Source organism: Stigmatopora argus, chromosome 9 (genome assembly GCF_051989625.1).
Source record: "Stigmatopora argus isolate UIUO_Sarg chromosome 9, RoL_Sarg_1.0, whole genome shotgun sequence".
Taxonomy (NCBI): domain Eukaryota; kingdom Metazoa; phylum Chordata; class Actinopteri; order Syngnathiformes; family Syngnathidae; genus Stigmatopora; species Stigmatopora argus.
The window spans coordinates 4,277,872-4,305,786 of record NC_135395.1 but is presented as its reverse complement, the minus strand read 5'-3'; the positions used below and the strand labels follow the sequence as shown (position 1 = coordinate 4,305,786).

General features: G+C 36.9%; 1 protein-coding gene across 2 annotated transcripts in view; it reads right to left on the bottom strand.

Moving 5' to 3' along the window:
* Nucleotides 1-27,915, bottom strand: part of LOC144082682 (uncharacterized) — a 41,089-nt gene that overhangs the window by 8,518 nt on the left and 4,656 nt on the right. Inside the window, exons 2-8 of one of the 2 annotated variants that reach the window (XM_077609969.1) lie at nt 15,982-16,031; nt 13,327-13,409; nt 8,929-9,091; nt 6,897-7,023; nt 4,463-4,603; nt 4,304-4,363; nt 743-901 (exon numbers count right to left, since the gene is read on the bottom strand). In XM_077609969.1, the coding sequence (XP_077466095.1) occupies nt 743-901; nt 4,304-4,363; nt 4,463-4,603; nt 6,897-7,023; nt 8,929-9,091; nt 13,327-13,409; nt 15,982-16,031 (783 nt within the window). The remainder of the gene's footprint in view (nt 1-742; nt 902-4,303; nt 4,364-4,462; nt 4,604-6,896; nt 7,024-8,928; nt 9,092-13,326; nt 13,410-15,981; nt 16,032-27,915) is intronic. The other variant, XM_077609968.1, reaches the window with a different exon arrangement.

Here is a 27,915-nt window from a genome sequence, read left to right as displayed (position 1 = left end):
AGACACAAAGTGAGTAACATTTTAACCCTTCAAACATAAGGAAAGTAACGTGGATGCATGTCAATGCAGTTAATTCTTTGAAAATGTTATCTCTGGATAAAAAAGAACATTGGTACGAAACATGGACCGAAAAAGTCAAACATACCCCTTAACGTGAATATACTTATAGCATCCTTTATTTTACTTTGAAATTGACGGGATATATGTACTAGTTGTTCTCCCATTGGCCCTAACCTATAACACTTTGCTGGTGTTACCACTGTACTGCAAGAATGTGTTATGAAGGCCATACCCAGAGTTTTTTTGTTTTTAATCATTTGATTTGGATTCCAGTTCTCATCTCATCTCATTTTCTGAACCGCTTTATCCTCATTAGGGTCACGGGGGGTGCTGGAGCCTATCCCAGCTGACTCCGGGCCAGAGGCGGGGGGACACCCTGAATCGGTGGCCAGCCAATCGCAGGGCACAGAGAGGGACAACCATGCACACTCACACTCATACCTAGGGGCAATTTAGAGTGTCCAATCAGCCTACCATGCATGTTTTAAGAATGTGGGAGGAAACCGGAGTACCCGGAGGAAACCGACGCAGCCCCGGGGAGAACATGCAAACTCCACATAGGTGGACGTGACCTGGATTTGAACCCAGGACCCCAAAGCTGTTAGGCCGACGCGCTAACCACTCACACCATCGGGCCGCTGTATTCTAGTTATTTATGTAAAAAAAACATTTGTCTTCTTACATTGGCAGGTTTCCTCTTGTTGTAAGCCTTCTGTCTTAGACCCAGCTTGTGTTTGGCAGCAGAGTTATCCAGACAGCCAAAGGGGCTTGCAGGTTGACTGAAATCCCCCGGAACCGTCACAAGGGGGCTCACCGCTCGGCTGGAGGCACCACAAGACAGCTGGGGAGAGAACAGCAAAAGGTTTCACTTATAAATTCAGGCATCCATCTCGTCCAAAGCTCGTACTACTCATGCGTGTCACGTCTGAGCTGGAGTCGGTCAACAACCGATCCCACATTTACAGCTTTGTAAGATAAATTATTCCTTAAAGTAATGTGATTAAATGGCAAATGTTCAACTGTGATTCCTTTTACAGAAACATGTGGAAGATCTCAAATTTGTAATACCTTGGCAAATTGACATCTAAATACCAACAGTAAACACAATGTCATCTGCCATTGTTGGACCAGATTAGTTCCAGACAGTGTAGCTCACATAACATGAGTCACTGACACGCTGTGGCTTGGTGAGGACAACTTCCCACTATGAAATGATGGTGGGCTAGTGGTGAAAAGTTTAATTGTTATACTTGAATGATGAAGCTTGAAGATAGGGAACCAAAAAGGAAATAGAGCACAACTGTGTGTGAGTATGTCCAGCTGTATAAATATTAGCCAGGCTTTACACACTTCTGATGTTGATTATAGAAGCTGTTTCTTCACCAAGAGAAGATTTGAAACTTGGACAGTTTTCAAGAAAAACTAAAGTATGGCAAAGGAAACTCACTTTTGCGGATGAGGTGAAATGAACATTGTTGAAAGAGTGCTGTATTTAATTTTAACAACTTTACTTTTGGCCTCAATGTTGTCATGTTTTAACCTAATTTCAAAGTCAGGGCACTCTCTGAAAATGATTTAAAAATGCAAATAAATAAAATTAATTCCTTCGTTTTTGGAACCGTGGGGGGTGCTGGAGCCTATCCCAGCTAACTACAAGCACCAGGCAGGTGATGGACAAATCATTCATGCTCACACTAAATTTTGAGAGTTCAAAAAGCCTACCCTGCATGTTTTTCAGATGTGAGAGGAAACCAGAGTACCCAGGGAAAACCCACACAAGCCCAGAGAGAACATGCAAACTCAACACAGTGAGGACCGACCTGGGATCGAACCCGTGAACCCAGAACTGTGAGGCCGACGCGCGAATCATTCGTACACTGGGCCGCCAAATAAATAAATCATATAGTATACACATTCAAGAACAAATAGAACAAATACTAAAAGAATAAATTAGAAAACAACCGAAAAAAATGTACTTTCCACATAACAGAAATTCTCACCGTTTTAACCATCTAAAGCACGTATCAGTGGCGGCCCGGGGGCCAAATCTGGCCCGCCGCATCATTTTGTGTGGCCCGGGAAAGTAAATTATGAGTGCCGATTTTCTGTTTTAGGATCAAATTAAAATGAAGAGTATAGATGTATCTTAAATTTCCTGATCTTCCCCCTTTTAAATCAATAATTGTAATTTTTTAATCATTTTTTTTCTGTGTTTTTAGTTCAAAAATCCTTTTGTAAAATCTAAAAATATATTTAAAAAAAGCAAAAATAAACATTGTTTTAGATCTATGAAAACTGAATATTCAGGGCTTTTAATCCATTTATAAAAATAAAAAATCTAAATATATCTAAAATGGTCCGGCCCACGTAAAATCAAGTTTACGTTAAAGCAGCCCGCGAACCAGCCCGAGTCTGACACCCTTGTCTAAAGGGTAAGAGACTATTTTTGGTAATTTCTGCACCATTTGAAAATGGAACATTTTGTAATACGTAGTTGAAAATAAAATAAACATATAAAAGTAAAAACATAATATCATAAATAAAAAAATGAATTAAAGATTTTTGAAAATGGAATCAAATTCTGAATATGATCCCATAAAACCACTAAAGTTTATATTTTCACAGTCAAAGTATTACAATGAGTGCCCTCGAAAGGAGTTGTTTTCAGATGAACCCCAAAATATATTTCTAAAAAAATGTCTATATAATATTCAGTATTAAGTCATGCCTCCTCTCACTCTAGTGCACACGAACTCATAGGCTACCACTACCAGCAATAGACGTCACAAAGATAACTCATAAAACATAAAATGCAGTTTTGAACTAATTCACTGCCATTTAGCGCTGCCAGCCACTTCCCGTTCGCATGAATTATACATCTATCACAGTCAATTGCAGCCAATGGGTTAAAGACAATTCGGTTGATTTGAGAAATTACAACACTTGTGAAACAGCATATTTACACTCGAACCCAAAATAAACTTGTTTACTGAATCAAGCTTGATTAAGTGCTACAAAATGATCCCCACAACAGTTCAAGAAATTGGCAATTTGATTTCCAAGAGTCTGCTCAAGGAAAATGGCAGAAGGAGGTCAAAAAACATTTTTTTTATAATAACCACAAGTGATTAAACTCAATCATGACATGTTTTTTTCCATCGCAGTCACACGGGAAATAACTCAATAATACAAGGCTCCGCCGCATGGCATACAGTAACCTCCCGGCTTTCATAAATCACATCAAGCATCTTACGTGGTGGCTTGGATGGATTTCCTGGCCTACATTTAAATAGCTGACTTCTTTCTGCAAAGCATTTACTTACTTTTTAGAAAGCTGCGTATTTAAATCGATCAAAATGGTGGCTTACATCTGAGCCAAAGAGAAACAAAACCAAAGAAATGGAACCTAAGAGTTATAATGCCCCAAATTTGAACAGATTATAATGTATCTAACCAACTTTGTGTCTGGGCTTGTAACTTGAACACAGGTGTCAAACTTAAGGTATCTGTTCGCTATTTTGCTTGGTGCGTAAAAGAAATTCATTTGAGTTGGCTTCATATTTTACCGAAAAATACAATTTAAAGAAAATGACTGTGATATGATCCAAGATGGTGGCACGCAGAGGTGCAGCGGCTCTTTGCTCTCTGCAATAACAATGTGCAATATTTTAGATTTTACCTTGACTTTTTATATTACTTATTTATGTTTTTACTGAGAAACACACATTTGGGGAGTAGCACCACTAATTTCGTTATACGCAGCTGTTTTATAATGACAATAAAGGCTTTTGAGTTGTCATTGAATAATGGCGGACTAGAGAAATTGGAGAATATTTGACACTTTTTTAAAAGCATTTTTCACTGTCCTACTTTTTTTTCTTAAAGAAAAACAAAAGCCAACTTAATGAGTTTTTACCAATTTTGAAAAGGTGAAAAAATACAGATAACATCAAATTGAAAAACAAGAGAAAATGTATTATTTTTCCTATTTGCAAATAAAAAAGTACAAATAAAAAAAATACAAATTTCAAATTATGCTCACTAAGATCACGGGTTGCATTCAAATCTTTCTTAGGAAGTTTAATTTTTCCTACCAAGATTTCTTAGAAAAATAAATCTCAGGTGCTGAAGCACTGTAGAGTTTTTCCATATGTTTAACATTCCTGTTCTTTTTACACAAAGCAATAATACTTTGACAGAATTTAATAGTCCTTTTTTTTTTTTAGTTTCAGTGTGAACTTACCCGGTCATCATCACTGTCAACTCCCTCCAGGCTTATAGAACTGCTCCTCTGAGCCTGATTCTGAAAGTTACAGGTAGGAAGAAAACAAGTTAAGCATCTGTGGATTTATATGGTGATTAGATGGTGGGCCATGTGGCGAGACAGCAGTGTGCACGTCACCTTGGCGACATGAGACGAATTATACTCGGGTGGACTACAGGGCAGACCGTCGTCCTCCGACATGGTTCCGGCATCTTCCGACCTCTTCACACACATCAACGACGGAGGAGAGCCCAGTCTGATGGCCTGCTTCAGCTGGAGCTGCGAATCCATACAAGCGACATATGCTAATCTCAGTTTGAAAAACTTGAAGTCTATTTGTGTTTATTTAATTCAGGTGTGTTGGAGAGGTTGATTGAGCCTTGCAAAAAAAAAATAGGGCACAAAAGTAGTTTTTTCAGCAGTCTTGTATAAAGTATGTGAAAACAGAGTTGGAATAAAAGGGCAAATCTCTCAACAGAAAATAAAAGTTGGCCTCAATATAGTTTTCATTCAAACCGAACAAGTTGCAACTGTCATCAGTTGATTGCAGTCAGGTGTTACTTATTTTAGAAGACACCTCATTGGTTAAACTGTTGGCACTGGATTGGTTGGAACAAAGACCAAGATTCACTCCACCCCCTTGCATAATCGGTTGGTGAAAATGTGTTTTTTTTTAGATTAGATTAGATGACTTTATTCATCCCGTATTTGGGAAATTTCACATTTTGCTTGGTTGAAATGAAATCCTGCACCCACTATACTCCTTTGTGTAATAGTTTGGACACCACTGCTGAAAAGTATGATTAAAACACAAGGGAAAGCTCATACAGTCCCAACAGGGGGGGTTAAGTGTTTATTTTGGCAGTATGGTGTGTTTCTTTTTGCCAGTAAGTATCACAGAAACTAAAAGTGACACACTTTCTGTTTGCTGCACGTTAACACTGGTTTAGTTGGTTAGTAACTCATTTACAAGGGTATACAAGCATTCAGTACCAAGTAGATTTTAAAGGGAATGCTGATTAAAATGGCGTGGGTTTTCTATGCTTGTTGTTAGTAACTCATTTATAAATGTACTTACAAGCTTTGAAAATAATTGGCAGCGTAATATGATACCAAAACTTTATTTCAACATAAATTGATTTGTTCTTTATGTCACGGTGTGATTTGAAATGGTGATGCTGTATTTACGCTACACATTATAAAATACTAATTATATTAGAGGACAATTATTCATTGCTGTGCTTAATTTTGTCAGATCACAAATGAAGCGTACCACCACATTGCAATGGAAAAATGGTAATTATTTTCAAAGGTTGAATGTAATAGAATTGTTACTAACATTGAAATAAAACAGAACTAACTTCTTTTTAACCGGAGTTCTCTCTAAGACTAGCATAGCATTGTCATGTTCTGTTTTGGTCTGCTAAGTATTTTTAGATGACGAAAATTTATCCTGTTTTCTTTTCTCCTCAAATTTCAATCACACAATTGTGTGATGACACCATTTTAAATTGAAAAAAAAAAAACTTAAATATATACACATTTTGAAATTTGTCTTAATCCCAAATACTCTTAAAACGCATAAATTTATACTTTCCCCTAAACCATGAGGTGGGATGGAGGGCAAACATTCCCAAACAAAGCACTCTGTGGGTGGCAAGACGTGCATTTTTTCCAATGTGCAACTTGCTCGTTACATAATATATTTACACAGTTTGGATCTTCGTGTATGAAAATAAAAAGCCAGTTCAGTCTTAAGGTTAGGGTGAAAAATTCTACATAAAATCTTTCAAAATTTGGAAATAGTGAGCTAATAATGTCTCGTAATTTTGTTGAATTTCATTGTCTTTTCTGTAAAACACTATCTTACAAACACGCTCAACTTTACATACACATATGAAGAAAACTTTTTTGGGTATGTTTGTCAATTTTTGGATAAGCCTATTTTAGAGGTATGATTTCAATTATAAAGAAAGGCTTGCTTTTAAACATATTTGCAATTACTTCTGATGGAAAACCATGAATAACAGACTTCCTAGTGATGGAATTTGAGCTAAATATTGTTTAAGGCAGGGGTGTCAGACTCGGGTTGGTTCGCGGGCCGCTTTAACGTCAACTTGATTTCATGTGGGCCGGACCATTTTAGATATAATATTTAGATTTTTCTTATTTTATAAATGGATTAAAAGAACTGGATTAAAAGCCCTGAATATTCAGTTTTTTATAGATCTAAAACAATGTTTATTTTAGCTTTTTTTTATATATATTTTTTAGATTTTACAAAATGATTTTTGAACTAAAAACACAGAAAAAAATGATTAAAAATTTACAATTATTGATTTAAAAGGTAGGAAAATCTGGAAATTTAATATACATCTATACTCTTCATTTTAATTTGATCCTAAAACAGAAAGTCGGCACTCATGATTTACTTTCCCGGGCCAGACAAAATGATGCGGCGGGCCAGATTCGGCCCCCAGGCCGCCACTTTGACACGTGGTTTAAGGCATCAATAAACATATTTTAGTAATCACAGTTTAAAAATAACAATTGAAGTGACGTCCAGGTGTACCTGAAGAGATTTCACTTTTCCATGAATGCTGTCCTGAGAAGCCCCAAGAGCCTCGTTAGCCTCTGACGAATCCGAGACAAAGACAGAGTCGTGTGACAAGGCCTTGCTGCCCAGGCTGATCTTTGACCTTTGGAAAACAGGAAGTTGGGAAAGAAAACAACGTTTTACTACACTAGGCAAACATTTTTTTACTTTGACTACAATGCTCTGTTTCAAAAGTGGGAATATAACCTTCCAGTAAAAATGAGTAGGAGTCATAACAGGATGTGGCACTTATTTTATTATTAGTATTTAAAAAAAGGGAAATTAGGACTGTTCCAGGGAAGAGATGCTCCACTACCCAAGACAAAAACAGGAAAAAGCTGTCCTCTTATTTGTTGTGACTTAAGTATCAGGAGATGAACTGTTTAAATTATTTTTGCCCTACAAAAACAATAAATAGGAAAATAACACTTCAATTGACAATGTGTTGGCAACTTTTGCATGTACATACTGATTGTTCTTTCGAAAATATGTACCCATAAATGTAGATCATCTCTTTAACAAAGAGAACCATTCTGAAACACTTGAATTTTATGTTAGAATAGCAGATCAGAATCTTCCCTTAAAAACATTGGTGCACTAGATATACAAATCTTATATCTTTAAAAAAATAAAAATGTAATAACACTGAAACTCTGCTGGCCTAAAAGATAACTGAATCATAGACAGATGTTAATTACATTATGTCCATGAATAATTATTAAATAATTCTCATTTGCTTTCCCCTGGTTGTGCTCCTTCCAGATTGTATTTTCATATTTAAGCATCTGTATCGACCCGCACAAGCAATTGTATTGTTGTTTGATTGAAATATATGTCGTTACAGACGCTCCCCTACTTACGAACGCAATTGGTTCCGAGCGATTGTTCATAAGTTGAATTTGTTTGTAAGTTGATTCAGTGCTATATTTTGTATTATAATTTATGTTTAAGGCCGATATAAGTATATTGAAGGTTTATATAAGTGCATTTGTATGTTTAAGGCTTGTATAAGTAACACGCATTGGTTTGTACTGAAAAAAAACCATTTAATAAAATGGAGAGAATATGTACAGTACTGTAGAGAGAGAGAGAGATTTATGTATTAGAAACTGGCCAAAAGAAGCGACCTAATGACGATTGCACAGTTTTCTTCTTTTTTTCATCATAAATGATGCAGTAGCACTGTATGGCATCATTCAATTGATTTGCAAACTTTGTGCAACGTTCAATATTTGGGTCCTGCTGCTCGATCTTTCTATTTATAAATGGTACTGAATGTGCAACGCTCACCACTTTCTGACGCGCATCAAGCTTCGTTATTATTGCCACTCGTTTCAAATGAAATGGCTTGCCTCTTCCTTGCAACTCCCTCAATAGAAGCCTTTAGCTTTTTACCAACCATATTCAATATTGGATGCATGAGATATTTAATGATACAAATGAAAAAGGTTCTTTGCACACTGGAGATACATTCACGCACTTCCGCATTGCAACGAAGAAGAAGGTAGATGCTGGGTGAGCTGAGATCTCAGCGCCAGGCGTCGGTATTAGCGGCGGAAAGAAGTACTACTCCGAAAAAAGCGCGAAATACAAAATTGGACTTGCGAACATTTTTGGACTTAAACGCAATTTGCAGACATGTTCGTATGTACCGTTGTTCGTAAGTTGAATGTTCGTAAGTAGGGGAGCGTCTGTATACATATATCCATTTCACTAACCTATACTTTGGGGAAAAACTGTATGAGGTTGTGGATATAGTACTATTTATTATATATGCATGATCTTGTCTGTGTCTCTATCTCTGTCCACTCTTGCTCGTTTTGTGTTTTTGCTGCTTTTCTGTCTTAATGATTTGATTTGGTGATTCTTAATGATCCCATTTACTTTGATTTGCTTTGTACTTTGTGTTTTTGCTTTGTTGTTCTGTCTGATCACCCTCTTGCTACTGCCACAATGAAATTTCCCAAATACGGGATGAATAAACTTATCCAATCTAATCAAATCTTACCCTTTCTCCTTCTCTGAGCGACTGAGCGTATTGTTTTGCGACGTTTTACTGATATTGTCACTTGATTGGCTGCCTTTGAGCTCTGCACGATATCCGGTGGGCTCCTTCTTCTTCTTCCTGGCAAAGAAGTTTTTAAACGTCTGGAACTTGGACTTCTTCTTTCCTGAGGGCACATGAGAGGACTATGTCTGAAAAATGCTTTCACATTTTGCTCTCTTGTTGGTCATTCAAACTTACGTGGTGGTAATCTAATGTGGCAATTAAACACTCAGCATCTTTATACACTACCAACATGTGAAACACACTTCCCGCAATTAGCCTGATGGTTTTAATAGCCTAGGTAGGCACAGGAGGAAAAAAAACAAAAAAACACACGCGCTTCCCCATTTTAGCACATAAACACCACACATGCGCTTGTAAAGGTTTTCCTAAATGATTCCAGCTCCATTAGCACAGCAGTGGAAAACTTGACAACTCTTTAAAACTCATTAAACACCTGCAAAGTGCTTTCCGTCGGAAGCATAAGTGGTAATGAGATTGATTTTATGACACAGCCGGGAAAATGGCTACTTCAGGATGGTGCAAAGTGGTAATTTATTGAAAAGGAAACATTATTCTGTATTTCATCAATGATTATTTTGTGTACTATAAAATAAACTAATAGTCTAACTCGAACTGGTTTGTTTACTCAATACAAACATTGGCAATAGCCAATAAAAAAAAGAAATTCAATAATATAACTGTTGACACAAAGTAGAGTATAAAGAAAACCATAGCAGATAAAGACCAAAAACATTTAGAGCGATGTAATAAAAGCCTACAGTATGAGTCACTTAAATTCCAGGAGAAACTTTAATAAACTGATAACACTAAGATTAACCTTTCACAAAGTAATGGAACATTCAGAAAGGAGCAGATCCCTAACATAAGTGAAACAAAGCCATGGTGTACTCTTCACACTTTGAGGATGGACCCATTAATTTTTAACCTTACAACACTATGTTGTCAAACACTTTCCACAGAAATCAAGACTAGTGTTAAAATGCATGAGCGTTTAGAAAGTAGTGTTCACCAAATGAGTCGGAAGTTTTAGTTCAAAATAGAGTAACACAAGATCAGGGGTGCTCAATACGTAGATCGAGAGCTACCAGTCGATTGCTAAGGTACTATTGGTCGATCGCATGACAGTAAGATTTGATCCAAGGATTAGATTTGTAGTAAAATTTTATATGGGACTTGAACTGGGAAACAGGGCCATTGCGAGTTCAAGCACGATTACTACCTTCCTACACTATGTTGGGTCCTGCTGGCATCAAGTACAGTAATACCTCGACATACGAGTGCCCCAACATATGAGCAATTTGAGATACGAGTAAAATTTCGAGCAAATATTTATCTTGAGATACGAGACAAATTTTGATATACGAGCATACAGCGGACGCGAGAGGCTGCTCATAAGAACATCATGGCCACTGTCTCTCTCCCCGCAACTCCCTCGTGTAATGTCTCTACGAGCACTGGGCGTAGCGTTGCATTTTTTCAGTGTTTATTTTCCCTTTAGTCAATGCGAATGGCGGAGCTTGTCCGCTAATACGAGAGGAGTACTACTTCCGGGGCAAGTTGGTAAGAGGTCGTGCGTTATCCTATTGTGAGGAAATTTGTGTGCCTCATTTTCGTAATATTTTGAAGGGAAGACAAAAGCAAACAACCATCGATAAATTGCATTGGAAAGTCAGGGTGGAGGTGGGGCAAATAGAGCCAACTCATGAAGAAATGAATAAAAATGTAAAACAAAATTAGAATTAAGTTTAGTCTAAGGTTAGATTAAACTTATTTTTGAGTGTGTCTGCATCGTAATCCAAGTTCATTTAAATTTGTTTATGTTTTGTTACGAGCGCGTTGCCGTGCAAACCCCCCTCTCTCTCTGTCCCCTTCTCTCTCCCCTCCGCGAAATCCGTCTAATTTTAGTATACTATTAAACACATTTTAGTACTATTAAACCACTAGTTATTTGTTACTTTGTTAATAAATGGCCAATTAGAACAAATATGTTTTTCCAATCCAATACCCTGTTTTTGCAGTTTTTTTCAGAGGGTTGGAATGAATTAATTTGCTTTTAGTTCATTTCTATGGGAAACGTTCAATTGAGTTACGAGTAAATCGACATACGAGCTCAGTCTCTGCTGAGCTTGCCTGAGAATACCAGAGTTCACGTTTATCTTTTTGTGCTTGCAAGTGTTGGCAACTAATTCTTATTTATTTTGTCGGACAACACATATAGTGGGCAGCTTTACTTCCAGAATGCTTTTGAAGAGACGTGTGTGCATGACAAATGTGAAATTCAGGTAGAAAACCTACAAGGTACTTTTATTGTGTTATTTCAGTTACAATTTACCACTAATTGTAGAGGTTATTTTTTTGTTTACAATGGAGGGTCACCATGATCAACTAAACTAATTTCACCCAATTACAGTCTTTCATTTGATATTATAACTTGTACATAAACATGGGAATTGAGCAATAGCATGCATAGTGCGAAAACGGTGACCTTTGACAAGGGGCGGAAAATAAAAGGGAGGTTAAGCACATTTACGCTGACATTGCATCATCATGAGTTAGAACCGAAATGTTTATGAGGTCATGGAGTCTCAAACCATTTGGCTTTTATTTTACTTTTAAGCAAGTTGTAGGACAAACTGTACAAGATTTAGGATTGATGAGAACTAAGATTTTGTACATTGCTGTGTATTTACTTTTTTATGGGCAATTTTCATTCGACCATCCCAATCAAAGCGCATTGAACACCTGACGTCCGTCAATGGCATCCAAATAAGGTCTTTATTTTTATTTTTTAATATGTCACGTCTTCTGTGTGAGGATTACACAACAACACACGGCTGCCTTGTTGATCATATGATCAGCGTGTGTTGTTTATCTGTGAGACAATGTTATGTTCTTGAGCATGCGAGATAGTCTTAGCATTCTCTTTTTCATTTCCTGCTAACCGCAGCAGAAAGCCCATCGAAATATCTACAGAAAATATGCTGTGCGTGACACTGACAAAACAATATCCTTTCCAAGACAATGGTAAAAAGTATGTACACAATCATAAAATGTAAAATGGAAGTTCACTACAGGACAGATTTGAGTCAACGTTAGGGGTTCCAACTAATGTAATATAAACTTGCCAGTGTGTAGGTGTGTGTAGATAACTCACAATTTAGTCCTGTCTCCTTTACATCATATGCAGTGGATGCATTCATGCATGAGAGCATATAGAGGAAAATAGTTTTTTGTGTTCTGGAAAATCTGCCGGTTGTGCCTAAATCAAGGGTGTCAGACTCGGGTTGGTTCGCGGGACGCATTAACGTCAACTTGATTTCATGTGGGCCAGACCATTTCAGATATAATATTTAGATTTTTTTAATACATGGATTAAAAGAACTGGATTAAAAGCAACATTAAAAACAATGTTTATTTGATTTTTTTTCTTAGTCAGGGAAAATTTCTTTTAATCATTTGTTTTTCATTTCAAAAGGAAACCAAATTTTTCTTTAACTATTTTTCATGTCAAAGTGGAAAACTGAAAATAATTTTTAGATATTACAAAATGATTTTTGAACTAAAAACACAGAAAATATGGATAAAAAAAATGAAATTATTGATTTAAAAGGGGAAATCAGGAAATATAATATACAAGGATATATAATATACATTATTATATATCATATATATATTTATATATAAAATACAATATACAAAGAAGGAGCGCTTCCGCAGATCCTTCCTCCCATCAGCTGTCAGGCTCTTTAACAAAAAAATGGCTTTGTTAAGACCTACCGTATGCATGCATGTACATCTATATGTATGTATTTGTGTGCTTATGTATGTGTATATATATATATATATATATATATATATATATATATATATATATATACATATATATATTTCAGCAACACGCTTATTTATTTATTTATATATTTATTCATGTATTTATTTATTAACCCACTTATTACCTATCTATTTATGTCTAAAATGTCTTTCCTATTTCTGCATCCTCACCCCCTTGCTACTGTGACAACGAAATTTCCCGAATAAGGGATGAATAAAGTTATCCAATCCAATCCAATCCATCTATAATCTTCATTTTAATTTGATCCTAAAACAGAAAGTCGGCACTCATGATTGACTTTCCCGCGCCACACAAAATGATGCGGTGGGGCAGATTTGGCCCCCGGGCCGCCACTTTGACACATGTGGTTTAAGGCATCAATAAACATATTTTAGTAATCACTGTGTTAAAAAAACCATTGAAGCGACTTTGACACCGGTGGCCTAAATGCATAGCCATAATTGTTGCTAGGCGTATTAAAATAGGCGGTCAAGTCAATGTACCTGAGCACTCTTCGGAGACCTCAGCAGGTTCCTGGTTGGCCATCACTTCTGGAGGTCCTGATGCCGTGGGGACGGGGTCACTGCTGTGAAAGAGAATGACAGAAATGAGTAGGATAGACCTTAATACCATGGTAGATTGGCACTTTTGAGAGATAAATGAACGTATTCTTGCCTAAAATGCATAACATATTTCACTTTGCAGGGGCTACATAAATTCTTCACTGCAGCCGCCTATTCACTTCCAAGCAATGGGACTCGCTTGAAGTGTGCTTTTTGTTAAAGTAGTGTCTAGTTGTGGCGGCGACAAAACTATTTTCAGATATAAAAAAGAAATTTTATTTTGATCATGTTCTAAGACCCTCAAACAAACTGCCGAATCAAATTCAAAAATCCCACAAAGGCATCTGTCAAAGCTATATTTAACATCGCCTACTGATGATGCCCATGTAGCTCCTCCAGAAATGAGAAAATGTCAGTGAAATGTACCTGCAGCTTCTTCAAAAGCAATTGTTTTCTCACTTAGTTTGGTTTCAAACATGGTTTAGAAAAACATGGGTCTGAAAACTGGAAACAATTACTATATCTTCTCGGAAAAGACAATTGCGACCTTTCAGTAACAGGGGTGCTCGGAAAAAAAGGCCTTAATGTAATATGTAAAGCATTTTAAAAAGAATCTATTGTATTTATATCATGCAAAACAGTGCAGAAAATGTAGAATATAATTACGATTATCTGCCTTCCTCTTGAAAAAAGTAAAATATGCAGCATGCTGGCAAGCTTGGTTAATTGCAAAATCGGGAGTCATTTTATTTCAGTGATAAAATAGAATGGCCTCTTTCATGAGATGTTTAATTACTCAGAGGGAAAAACAACAAAAATGCTATTTTGGCTATGTCTTTAGGTTCTGCATTTTAGAATGTGTGTGCCACTTTGCTAGCTCTTTCAACTCTTATCTTAGCCCTTTAAGCTCTTGTGTTTTCGGGATATCTTGGAACTGATCAAATAAATTTCCATTTAAGTGGTAAGTTTAAACCACGGGGTAGGCCAGCAGGAGAAACGGTGGGATCAACATGACAAAGTTGATTTTTAGGACAAGACAAAATGACTACAGATGCCTCCCAGACAATTTTTTTTGATCAGCCCCATCAAATGATTCCATCTTTCCTCCTCCATCTGGCACCCCTTGGGGCAGGCCCATGGTTTTGATGGCGATTCCATCTGACCCGCAGTGGCTAACCCTGCTCTATTTTAAAGTGAGACATATGAAGTCGCATTTGGAAAATGCCTTTGGCAATCAATGATGCGAGACGTCCAATCCATTTGATGCGGGAAGGATGGCGGCGAATGAACGAACGTTGATTCGCTGCCAGCCTCCCACTTCTAAATGGATTGGGTGTTTACTTGTGATGAACCAGTTTTAATTCACAAAAGAAAGATGAAGAGTCCTCGCGTCATGAGGGGCACTGAAAGAGTTATTAAGTTTTGAAGGTGGCATTCATCCACATCTTGTGTTGCAACGTTCAAAACGAATCAAGAGGAAGCCTTGCCATCTGTGCCTCGGTGATGTGAAGAACAAAAAGCAGCAGAGCAACGTGCTACTTCGAATTTGTTGCTCTGTGCCAAGAGTTATACTGAGATGTTGGCACAAACAGCAACATTCTAAGAAAAGAAAGTAAATTCATTATCAAAAGTCCCATCTGGTCTGACTGTTTATTGCTTCAATAAACTCTGAAAAACAGGAAACATCCATATAAGGCTAAAAGTGGGCTTTAAAAAAAAGTTAAATTCACTTAGTATACAGGGGAGAACAGGGTTGTTGTCACATTTGCTATAACTCTACGCTCGTTGAGTGGCGTTGAAATGATCAGAATAGGGCCAAGCCCCCCAAAATTTACATCATTCTTACTGTATACAGTAATCCCTCGAATATTGCGGCTTCACTACATTGCGTTTTTTTTCTCAGGGATTTAAAAAAAAATATTTATATATATATTTTTAATTTGAGTGACCCGACTTCGCGATTTTTCGTTTATCGGGCCCAAGTCTGGTCTACATTAACCGCGATTATTGAGGGATTACTGTACTGCCTCAGTTTTTCTGTCAATTAAAATAAAATGTAACGTCTTCCCTCTTCTTTTCATCCACTTTTATACAATAGACTAGTTACGAAAAAAGTTTTTTTCATTCTTCCTGTGCGAGAATCACATACGCTTATCTTCCATGGATGAAGAATATTTCCAGTACTTCTATTGAAAAGATATAGAAAGATTGCTGGAGTGAGAGATAAAATAGCAGCTGGTAATTTTCTAAATACTTGCGGCATTCATTGAAAAAAAATATTTTGGGAATAGGCAAAACCTCAGTTTCGTTGAGTTATTACCGCTGGGTTAATATTCACTGGCACTTGGGCCATCAACAAAGCCATGTACTGTATCCCCGAAGTTTTTCCTTTAGAAAAGGTGCAGTTTGTCATAAGCCTGGATGGGTACTTTTGTAAACAATCAACAAGTAGCGAACGTTGTCCAAAAAATAGGGTTCTTGTGTTGAGATAAAGAGGATAGATTTCCGAACACTGTCCCATCCAAAAAATTTACAAAACTCCGTCGGATTTTTCACTGAGGAAGCATCGGGGATTTGGGGGTCTAAATGACTGACCTTCGACCAATTCCAAAGCTCGCTCCCCATGGCGACATCCTCCGCTTCATCTATGAGAAAGACGGGGAATGACGAGGAAAAATAATGGAAGAGAAAAGAGCGGTGACGATGAAGTATTAATGGAGAGCCGAGGGAGTGACAGAAAGGGAGCGTATGAGAAAACAGCGAGGAGAAAAAAAGGAGAGAGGGTCACAGATGGGGTTGTGAGAAAGAGCAACAAGAAGAGAAAGGCAGTTAGATAAACTGATGCTCAAAAAGAGAAGGAAAACAGTCGTACAGTAAACAGAATGTGCCTCTAAAATTAAATCACGGCTGTGGTTTACACGGAATATGGGAAAAGGCTTACTTTTTACACACCGACCAGTTTGGCCAAAAGTATCAAACTTAAGGCTTGGGGGCCACATTGCAGCCCGCCATATTGTTTTTGTAAAAAGTCATTTACTATGTGTATTGATTTTGTTGTTGTTGCTAAGATGAAATTGAAATAAAATGTATGTAGTCCTCAATGAAAAGTGGACTACAGAAATCAAATATTTACTCTTGATTATTGATTATACATAAGTGTACGATATCATTATACCTCAGAATTATTTTGTTGCTGTTCCCTTTCACTGCCATTGACAATTATAGACATCAAACTCCTTTCAATTGTTAATGCTGAGATTGAATAATCATGTTTCATTTCCATTGACAACGATATTTGACTGGTAGGTTGGCAGCGGCTTATCGATTGCTGCCAAACCTCCCAGCCACAATGTATTGGAAGTCTATCACCGCTAATGACAACCAATGAGTTAATATTTTTTTTTAAAAATCATTTAAAATAAACCTGATCTGTTTTCGCTGCCTGATTGCAATCCTCTAACAAATGAAAGTGGAAAAATTTTAAGTCGGTCCTTGCATCCTTGTTATTTCTGAAAACAGGCCTCAGAGAAAAAACTTTGGACACCCAATGTTTTATCTTGCATTTTACTAAATGATGACAATGGAAAAGGCAAAAAAACAAAGCTCGTGTAAGTCAGTAAACACTAAAATAAGTGTAGAAAGCAAGCCAAAAGCTTGGTGGGTGGGCAGAATGTAAGGAAGAAAGGAAGGGAGGATAAAGGGGGCATCAACTAAGGAGAATGCGGGGTCAAGCAGCATACAGGATGTTTCACTGAGATGGAGACAAGGAGGGCTCATGCAACAAAATACTTGGGAACCATTCTTGCAGCACTGGGTCATGCTGGTTGGGTTGCCGTGTCTTGTTGAAACGAATCAACGGTCATAATTAGAGGCAGCAGAAGGTGTTGAGTTAGCCAGTCGGCCATGACTTCAAATTCACTGCACATCAGCACTGCTGCACTTTATAGAAGTGTTGCTTGTGGAAAAACAGGGACAACCTCTCACAAATGTTCTTCAAGATGAACAGAAAGCAGGCCTCCTTATATTACTATGTAGAAACTTTTTTTTCTCCAGAATATGAACACAGTATTTTCCTAACTGTCTAGAAATGGCAAGCAGCAGTGAACACAAAAAGTAGTTTAGCACATTCGGAAGGGTGTCGAGACGCTTCTAAATGTGCTTTGATACTTCAGTGGAAGTTCAACATTCACTAGATGCAGTATCATCTTTACAAAAACATGTTGCATCATTTTCTGGAGGTCTGAACATGTTCTCTGGAGTAAAGCTATAAAAGGTAAAAAGTCAAATGCCACATTCAAAGCCTTAATTCAGGCATACTACGCTTCAACAATTCTTTTTTTTCAAGATGAGTGTCTAATATCTTGGGGTCAATTAAAAATAAATTCCTTTAAAAACACTAAAGTGCCAACACGATATTATTAAGGTGGACTAGAAGGGCTCTTGTTTACCAATGAGCAAAAGTGTGTGTGTGTGTGTGCCACAAATCTTACATAACAATGGATTAACACATAAATGCCTGGCTTTATTAAGCATTTAAAATAACATCAGTTTTACATTTAAATCTTTAGTAAAACGTTTTGTCACAGATTAGAGGGACAGAGGAGACAAAAATATGCTGAGGCTGGTATCCATTAAAAATACAGTAGGAGACAAGGATATGTGTAAACAAACAGCTACAAACAGTTGTAGCTTGTTCTTATGGTCCCATAGCCTAAATGATGTAACACAAATCCAGTCTAATTCGCCGTAATTCCTCAATGAAACCAGTGTCACCAGACATGGTGCACTACAGACGCACAAAGCTTATTAATGATCAACTTCTTTGCTCAAAAAGATGACTGCTATGCCACAAAAACTTTGTACAAAAATATTGTCTATAAATCTCTCTAAATAATAATGCTTTTTTATGTAAAGTGATTATTACATTTTGAATCACGATTGTGAAAATGCCCTTTGGCTAGTACAACTTATACAAGGTGCAAATTATAGTCCCAAAAATACAGTAAATATGACCACCAAAAAGTAACATCTAAATTAGTTTCCCAAAAAGATTCAGAAAGAAAATTTGAATTTTTTTTCAAAAAAGTCATGCGACACCAGATTAAGGAATTTGATGAATCGAGTTCAGTTTTGTGCATAAAAACTTTGTACAAAAATATCGTCTATAACTCTCTCTAAATAATAATGCTTTTTCACGTATAGTGATTATTAAATTTTGAATCACAATTGTGAAAATTGCCCTTTGGCTAGTACAATTTATACAAGGTGCGAATTATAGTCCGAAAAACACACTAAACATGACCACCAAAAAGTAACATCTAAATTAGTAGGAACATTACTAGGAACATTTTCAACTATGAATTATTTTCACAAAAAGTCATGTGACACCAGATTAAGAAATTTGATGAATTGAGTTCAGTTTTGTGCACAGAAAGGATACAAACTGACTCGTGGAACGTCCCTTGAAAAACATCTTAAAAAGGCGTTATTTAAACAGAAGTGCCAGAACAGTTAATACGTACACTCAACAATTGCCAAGCTACGCTTTAAGGTGTCGAAAGATCTGCTTCGCATCTTTTCTTCATGCTGTATCAGACGCAAACTAAATTATAGCTATGCAATGCAGGACAAGATGAGAAACAGAGCAGAGGAAGTGCAAACGGATCGAGTTTGCTAATGTGATGTTGGTGAGTCGATGATGGACCGCAGGCCTTCAATTTACAGAGGGAGGGGCAAATGCCGAAGGGAATCAAGAAGTAACCGAGACAATCCTAGCAGGATAAATGTCACTTGACACCTACTCATTTCAGAGACATCAGCAAAGATGGCATGATTCCAGCATTATTTGAGACATCAACAAGACTAATCGGTTCTATGTGCTCCTAAAAGATCAGTGTAATTATATTTTTGATTGGCTGATTCGCTCAAATGTAATCCAACAGTCACAAGGCAGCCTGGCCACGAGTGAAGCCTTTTAAATAAAAAGGCCTAAAACAAAGTGAACTAGTCAAGACCTAAGTAGCTGTAGGGAAATCACTCAATTGGAGATTTAAGGAATTTGTCAGAGGGGATATCCTGAACTGTGTTCTACTGCGCAATGGAACAACAACATGAATTTTTACAATGTCATTATCGCAGTTCTTTGGAGAAAAAAAAAAGAATACACCCGGCATATAGTTTCCTATAAAACCTTTGTTACTCTACTGTTATGAGTTTGATCAGAAGTCTTATCTGTATGAAATGTGTAAACAATACATCTTGGAATGCTCAAAGGCAGACAAAAGTGTTTGGGGGGGGGTATTCTCATCAGGCACCTCCATCTATTGCACTCCCCCATCACACATATTTCCCTGCTTGAAATGCGACCGTGTTCATAGCAACGGACCCTACAAGGACTCCAGACAGAGCTTGACCAAACATTGTCATCAGTCACTCTGCACAGTTTACGGTACACATTCACTTAGTAAATCTGCATCACAATTCCTGCTACATAACCTAAGCCTACTTCTGTACCACTGACATTTGCCTTAAAATAGTTTACCTAAGTAGCCTCCATTCAGTTGAACATATATTGATGATGTAGTGTAGCAATAAAAAGCAAAACAAGCAGCTTGGCGAGTTCATGCAAAAAAAGGGAACAATGCTGGCACCTTTCATTGCAGATTTGCTAGCCAATCTACTTTTTGGTTTATTTTAGGAACACATTGATCTGGCACTACCTCAATTTTCTGCATGTCGGTCGGGACAGAATTCAAAAGCAAAATGGGCTCCTGTTAATTTTTCTCTGGTCAAACCAGGAATTACAACTTTAGGCAGCATTATGGCATTATTTAACATTATGGGACTTAATGTGGCAATGTTTAATTGTTCTGATATATATTTTAATCATTATTTGTAAAGGAAATATACTCAAAACGATCATTCATGAACTGTATCACTCTATTTAATGGAGGTGGATACAAACAACATTTTCCTAACAAAGCATTTAATATGTACATTTTAGAAATACAGTTGAAAACAATACTGTAAATTTGAGCAATGGGAATTCGTTAGGGCAGAGTTATCAAAGTAGGTCCATTGGACTACCAGTGGTAGGCAAAAAAATTGATGAAATTAAATGTTCAAATGGCCCTTTTTAATTCACCACAGTGCACAAATCCAGTTTACATGTATTCCATTTAATCTTAAAAAAATCATATTACATGAATGATTTATTTTTAACTAATTAAGAACAATCTATAGGTCTAACACTAATGAACTACATCCTAAAGTATGTTACCATTTCATTAACTTTTTTCCAAAATTCAACCTGCAGTGTCAAAGCTCAAACTGTGACCTATAACATAACTAAATTCTCAGCATTTCTTTCTGAACATTTGACTACTACAACACAATGGCTTTGACAGCACTACCCTTCTAATTCTTAAAAGAAAACCCAGTTGTCATGTCAAGAAACAGAGCGAAAAAAAAGAAGTTGAAATGGTAAGCTGTGCACACCACATTGAGTCCAAAAATGACGCTCGATTGTAGCTTAAATAGCTCAAAGCAGTCATTATACTAAACCTCTGTCCTACAATCACACTGCCAAGCCAAGTTAAAATGCTATATATACTGTATAACCAAATCACACTGCCAAGCCAAGTTAAAATGCTATATACTATACTGTATAACCAATTCAAAGCACAAACAGTAAATCATTGAGGAACTTCAGCATGATCCAAAGCAAGCCATCAACTGAACAATATAATTGATGCTGAGTCATGTCCATTATCTTAATATTCCTGCAAAACAACCACTAACAAACACAATCTCCTTTCTCAGATGGAGTGAGCAGTCTTTTACTCACAGTGGAAAAAACACACACACACACAATCAGTCCATCAGCTCTGAGTCATTTAGCTGAGTGTCAATATTTTTTTACAATTTACTACAAGTCATCAACTGTCTCAATAAGCAGAGACTGTACAAAGCTTCATGAGCCAGCATTCTGCAACAAAAGACAAATTCAACTTATTTGGGTAACAATGTGCCATTCAAGTTAGAACCAGCGCATTTTAATGATTACATTTTAAATTTTACTATAGCAGATTGCAAGCCCATTATTATCTTCTAGTTTACTACAGCTCATTTGTAAGCATTTAAATAGTGTGGAAGAAAATGAACTAGTAGCAATAAATTAGATTAGATAACTTTATTCATCCCGTATTCGGGAAATTTTATTGTCACAGAAGCAAGAGGGTGAGAATACAGACACAGGAAAAGACATTTTAAACATAAATAAATAGGTAATAAATAAGTTAATAAATAAATAAATAAATAAGCATGTTGCTGAAATATATATATATATATACACACACATACACATACATAGATACATATATATATATATATATATATAAATATACATATATATAAATATAAATATACATATATATAAATATAAATATACATATATATATATATATATATATATATACATATATATATAAATATACATACATATACATAGATGTACATGAATACATATGGTTGGTCTTAACATTCAGCCATTTATATTCGTATCATTCATATTCAGCCATAAAGAAAAGACACACATCTTATTCAACAAATGTAGACTGACAAAAACTTACTGTTTCCTCTTGAAGCATCCATACATTCCTGCCGTGCAGTAGATATCTTTTTAGTGGTCAAATAAATCTTCCTCTGGTTTATCCAACAGCAGAATATAACTTTTAAATCGCTCTTTGAACTTCAAAAAAAAAAACGGTGACCTCTGCCTCTCGGTCTTAAAACTGAAGTTGCCTTTTCTGTGTGAGATGATCGCTCTCATTCCAGTCAAACCATCCTCTGAGGTTCCTCCTACTTCTGGAACTTTAGTCAAATTTCATATAGAATTCCTTTTAACCAAATGTTGGGGGGAACGGGGGTCAGGAAAGCACGCCAACTTAACTGCTCCAGTATGCACAATATCCCAGAAGCAGGAATTCTTTTGAAGTGAGTCAGAATTTTGTGAGTTTTCAAAAGTTTTTCTTTTTTCTCAAGTTATTTGCGAGCGATCCTACAGTGCAGAGTTGAACTAAAAGGGAAACAATGGACTGACTACATGACTAAGTGGCTGCCTGCATGCCTTATTCCTCTCGTCCCAGTCACCATGGATGGTAATGCTGCAGTGGGAGGAGGGCGAGACTGCCCACTAAACTACTCCCTTCTGTCTTCTTAACTTGTGTATATTAAAGTCCAACAGTCATATACTTGATTCCAAAAAACCCCGGCTCCTTTTGCAGTAAGTCTAACTGCCTTCAGTTTTGTCTATACCAAGCATCACTTGCTATTAAAGTTCTCAAAAGTATTTTTAAAAAGTATTGAAACTAAAAGTTCTATCCAGATTTTTTCATTGCAAAATTATATTTACACAGTTATTCGTTTTTGCACTACGACAGGGTACCAGAAATTGGATGTCATAGGTTAAATTTTATTTTGCACTCCTCTGAATAGCATTGGGTACCATTGATGGTGCTAGATGTGTAGTAATTCATTTTGACTGGGTCATTCGGTTCCTTAGACAATATTCTTACTCTTATTTTGATACGAGAAGTTCACTGTAATTCTTAAAAATGAATAAACTGAAGACTCGTTTTGTATTTTCCAAAGTCACAGAATGGAAAAGCAGAAGGATTATGGAGCCACATGTGGCTGTGGAGCCATGATTTCCTGGTCCCTCATATTTCCCTTTAAAAAGTACTAATAATCTAATTTATGTCAGTAATCATATAAAAACCTGCATCCTTAAATACCAAGTATCCACTATTTCACTTGTCACATGACATGTTATGCTTTCCTTCTGCATTCCTTTCACATCAATTTGATGCTGGTTCGATGTTATTTATTTTGATTTTTAGTAAAGTCCTTTATATCAAAAACTGAAAGGTAGTCAGACAGATAGATGGTTAGATACAGTGGTATCTCTACTTACGACATTATTCATTATAGAGGTGGTTTTAGATTGGATAACTTTATTCATCCCGTATATTTCACTGTCACAGTAGCAAGAGGGTGAGAATACAGACACAGCAAAATACATTTTAGACATAAGTAAATAGGTAATAAAGAAGTTAATAAATAAATAAAGAAGCGTGTTACTGAAATATATATATATATATATATATATATATATATATATATATATATATATATATATATATATATATATATATATATATATATATATATACATACATACATGTACATTGTAACTTTCATTTTGACTTCGAGGCTGTGACAGAATAATTTTGCACATAAATCAATGTTGCGTTATAAATTGATGACTAAATGTTTGTAATGACTCTTCACTTCCTTTTACAACAACTGCCTGCGTCACCACGAACAGAAAGTGAACAAAATAGGAATGAGCTGTGTTGTGGTCATCCCTGTTTCATTTAACACTGACAATAAAATGCTTGATCGGCCTCATGTTACTCATTTAATCTGTCCAAGCAGGGTGCCAAAAGACTGCAAACTGACCGTTGCCGCTGATCACAGTAAGTAGGGAGCTTACAGTAAATACCGACAGCAAGTACAGCTCCACAGGCTTATCGGTGTGTCGCTGCGATTCTGAGCTGGCCAGTTGCGAGATTCTCCCACGTTAGGTCCTCTCGGGTACATTAACCTCCTTCAAGGGAGGGAGCTAATTTTAGAAAGTTTTTTGGAATGATTAAAGTATGACTTCAACAAGGCGGGTTTCCACTTGGTAGGTCAACATCTCCATGTCGTTGAAGGATTAGCGACTAGTGCGCTTTCAAAAGGAAAGAAGATTGGGGAATAAAGCTGTGTCAACCCACGGCACATTTCAACTTGGTCCAGTGACAAAAATGCAGTGCTGGATGTGAAAAAAGTACTGAGATTTTGTACAACGTTTGTGTCAATTAAAGATGAAGTAGTGGTAAATTTCCCAAATTTAACATGCTCCGACTAAACCTAAAATTATTTTGGATAAAACATGTTTTTTTTATTCTTTCATTCATTTTCGGAACCGCTTATCTGTGGCTCCAGTTTCTTACCTAGGTCTACAATGTCTTGTGTGTCTTGTGTCTGTCTTGCTACTGCAACCAAAAAAATCCTGAATACGGGATGAAATAAAGTTATAATCTAATCTAAGGGTCACGGGGGGTGCTGAAGCCTATTCCAGGTGACTTCGGGCACAAGGCGGGGGACACCCTGAATTGGTGGCCAGCCAATTGCAGGGCAGGAGAAGACGGACAACCATTCACGCTCAAACTCATACATAGGGGCAATTTAGAGTGTTCAACCAGCCTACCAAGCGTGTTTTTGGAATGTGGAGTAAAACCTTTTCATCTTCATATTCACATGTGTGAATTATTTTTGTTTCTATACATTTTGCACATGCTGCTTTGTCTATGCCTTGGATGATGCCTTCTCTTGCTTTAATAGGCTCCAGATGGGATCTAATACCAGACCAGAAGGGCACCAAGTAAAACAAAAGAACTTTGCCAGGACTAATAACATACTGTGCAAAGACGTAAATCTACGATGAAAACGGCACATTTTTTCCCTTCTTTGAAAGCATTCAAATGAATGTAATGAGATGTAAACCACATTCAAGCCTGGCTTCAGTTACTTAGAAGTAGGAAAGTAGGTCATACCAAGTCGTCGCTTGGTTGCCAGACGATAGACTGCGGAATATTGTACAGGTTTAATACTTCAAAGAAAGTGCATCAAAGTCATTTGGTGGTCTCATTAGTTTTATCTTCGAACCTGGCAGTAATATTTGCTCAAATATACCTGACAAAAGTCCATTACAGAATGCCACAGCAAAACTGATTGTTTGTGGGGGTCAACTGTGAATATAATATTAGGGATATTTAAATGTTAGTTTTAGTAGGATTTCCCACAAACTGTAAACTACAACCACTATTACCGTAAAACCTCGATTTTACCGGCATGCCATTCTATTTTTCAATCTGTCCCCCGTAGTGATGTTCAATTAGAGGTGCCGTTCTATTTTTCAATTCTTCTACCAAAGTGCCGTTCTATTAGAGGTGCCGTTCAAATAGAGGTGCCACTCAAATAGAGGTTTTACGGTAACTGGGAGATATTGACAGTATTTCCATTAGGATAATCAATGGAATACTTTTTGCATCACTATAACCTCAGTCAATGCCATTAACTCTCCTGACACGACAAATGAAGTGATTTTCTGCTATCTTTGGCTGGTGCAGAACAATGAAATCTGCAGGCAACTCAGTCATTGCGTAAAATATAGCATCATAACCCTGAGAATACCCTCAGAATCTTTCAAAATACAACTCGTGAATGTCTTCAATGTGCAAATGTTGACTTAACCAGCACTGGACGTGTTGCAGTGGATCCAAGAGCAGAATGTGTGTACGTGTGAGTATACATATTTATCAAATATGTGACTTTCTGTTTATACAGCCAAGAGGAATGTCGTCCAACTCAGTTTGAAAGGGGGAAAAAAGTTAGTGGTATTTCCTGAACGAGCCTGGAGGACACCCACCTTTTCTGGTTGCATTTTTTTTCACAGGGAAAGCCTTGCTGTCAAAACATTTGGCCTTCTTGACCTCAACTGCAGTGTGGTTCCTGAATCTAGAGACCAGCAGTAAAACATTACCAAAAAAATGGAATTCCCTTTTGCTTCTATGTGTTTATTGAAGTGTTAGGAAATAGTTGACATAAAGCAGATTTCTTTTTAAATAGAGTTCATTTTCAGTGAGGTTCCATACTTATTGCATTGCAATGATTTAGAGCTGCACTGCTTTTTACTGTAGCCTAGATTATGAAGGCATTACTGAACTGGAAATAATCCCCCCAAAAATCAACAGGAAGTGACCCGTAAATGCCCCAAAATGAATAGAAAGTCACAAAAAAATCAATGGGAAGTGACCTGTAAATGTTCAATCAAATCAAATCAACAGGAAAATTACCGACCAGCAGAGCAAAGCAACACTATTGAAGTGATCACAAATTGCTTATATCGCATCAATCTGATATTTTGATCAATTGTTCTCGGTGATTTGGATTGGCTGGGTTACCAGCCAATCTTAGAGCAAAGCCAATGATTTTCTCTTCACATTACTTGTTACTTTTAAAGGATTCTTAATATCTCTATTGTTGAAATGTTTAGTGTTCTGAACTTCTGAGTTGGTTTATGCCAGAATCAGAGAGAAAAAAAATGGAGCCCGGAGGAGTTGTACCGTTGTGAACGTTGAATGTACATAGTCACTATCTTTCTTACTAATTTGTTTGTCTTTGGATCACAAACTGAAGTTGTTGATCCTCAAACAACAGCACATATGATCCAAATCTATACCATTATGGGCAAATTGTAGTCATCCGCCTTCCAAAAACTGGAACTCACGGACACTTTCTGCATATGATTACACACATCTGCCAAAACCTGTAACTGCATGCAAATTTAGAACATATACTATGTAAGCTTGTCTTGGCTTGGCATCCCTACTCCCCACAACTAAGTACATTCTTTGACTTTACCAAGGGGCTTTTGGGAATTCTACAATGAAAGATTCCCTTTTGACATCATCTCCATTTTTTTTGTTAACATTTTTGACATTTTGTGGTTTCTCTCGAGCCAACCCCCAGCCCCAGATCTCTTTCTGTATCTTCAAGTGCAGAGGAGGAGGAGGAGCAGCTCTCTGGCGCCCTGAATTCCACCTCACATCTGGAAGCCATCTTCTCTCGCTTTGCCAAACATTCACTGATTTTCAGTGTAGCTCTCCGCTAAAATGTAAATAACCCTATAATCAAACTCCTGCCGTATGTTTGCCACCCTCCACGCAGTGGGTAGTATAGTTTTTTTCCTCACATAGAAAACACTCCACCATTTAAAGAGCATCTTCTTCCGCCTATCCATCACAAGATGAAATTTACGGTGTGTGAAAAAACAAATATCTCCATAGACTTTTGCATTAAGTGTCTGTAATTGTGTTAGCTAGCGCTTAACATTTTTATTCCCTTTCTGACTTTCTCACTAGGGCCGCGGGGGGTGCTGGAGCCTATCCCAGCTGACTGACGGGGAACACCCTGAATTGGTGACCAGCCAATCGCAGGGCACAAGGAGACAAACAACCATTCACACTCACACTCGTACCTAGGGCCAATTTAGAGTGCCCAATCAGCCCAACATGCATGTTTTTGGAATGTGGGAGGAAACTGGAGTACCCGGAGAAAACCCACGCAGGTCCGGGGAGAACATTTTTATATGATTTCAAATTAATTATTCTTAGACTATTTTTTTTCCACCAATCTGAAGTAAATCTTCTCTGTTATTTTCCCAAAATTGCTGTCATACTTTCCTAAAAAAGGGTTTGTATGATGCTCATTATATGTAATTGTAAATTGGCTTGGCACAACTTTACATTCCTGGGTTTGAGGTCTATTGGGTTTTAGGGTTTGATTTGAATTGTCTAATGCAAAAGTCAGTTTACGAGTAAATTAAAAACACCTTAATAGTTGTAGCTCTCGTTATAGTTA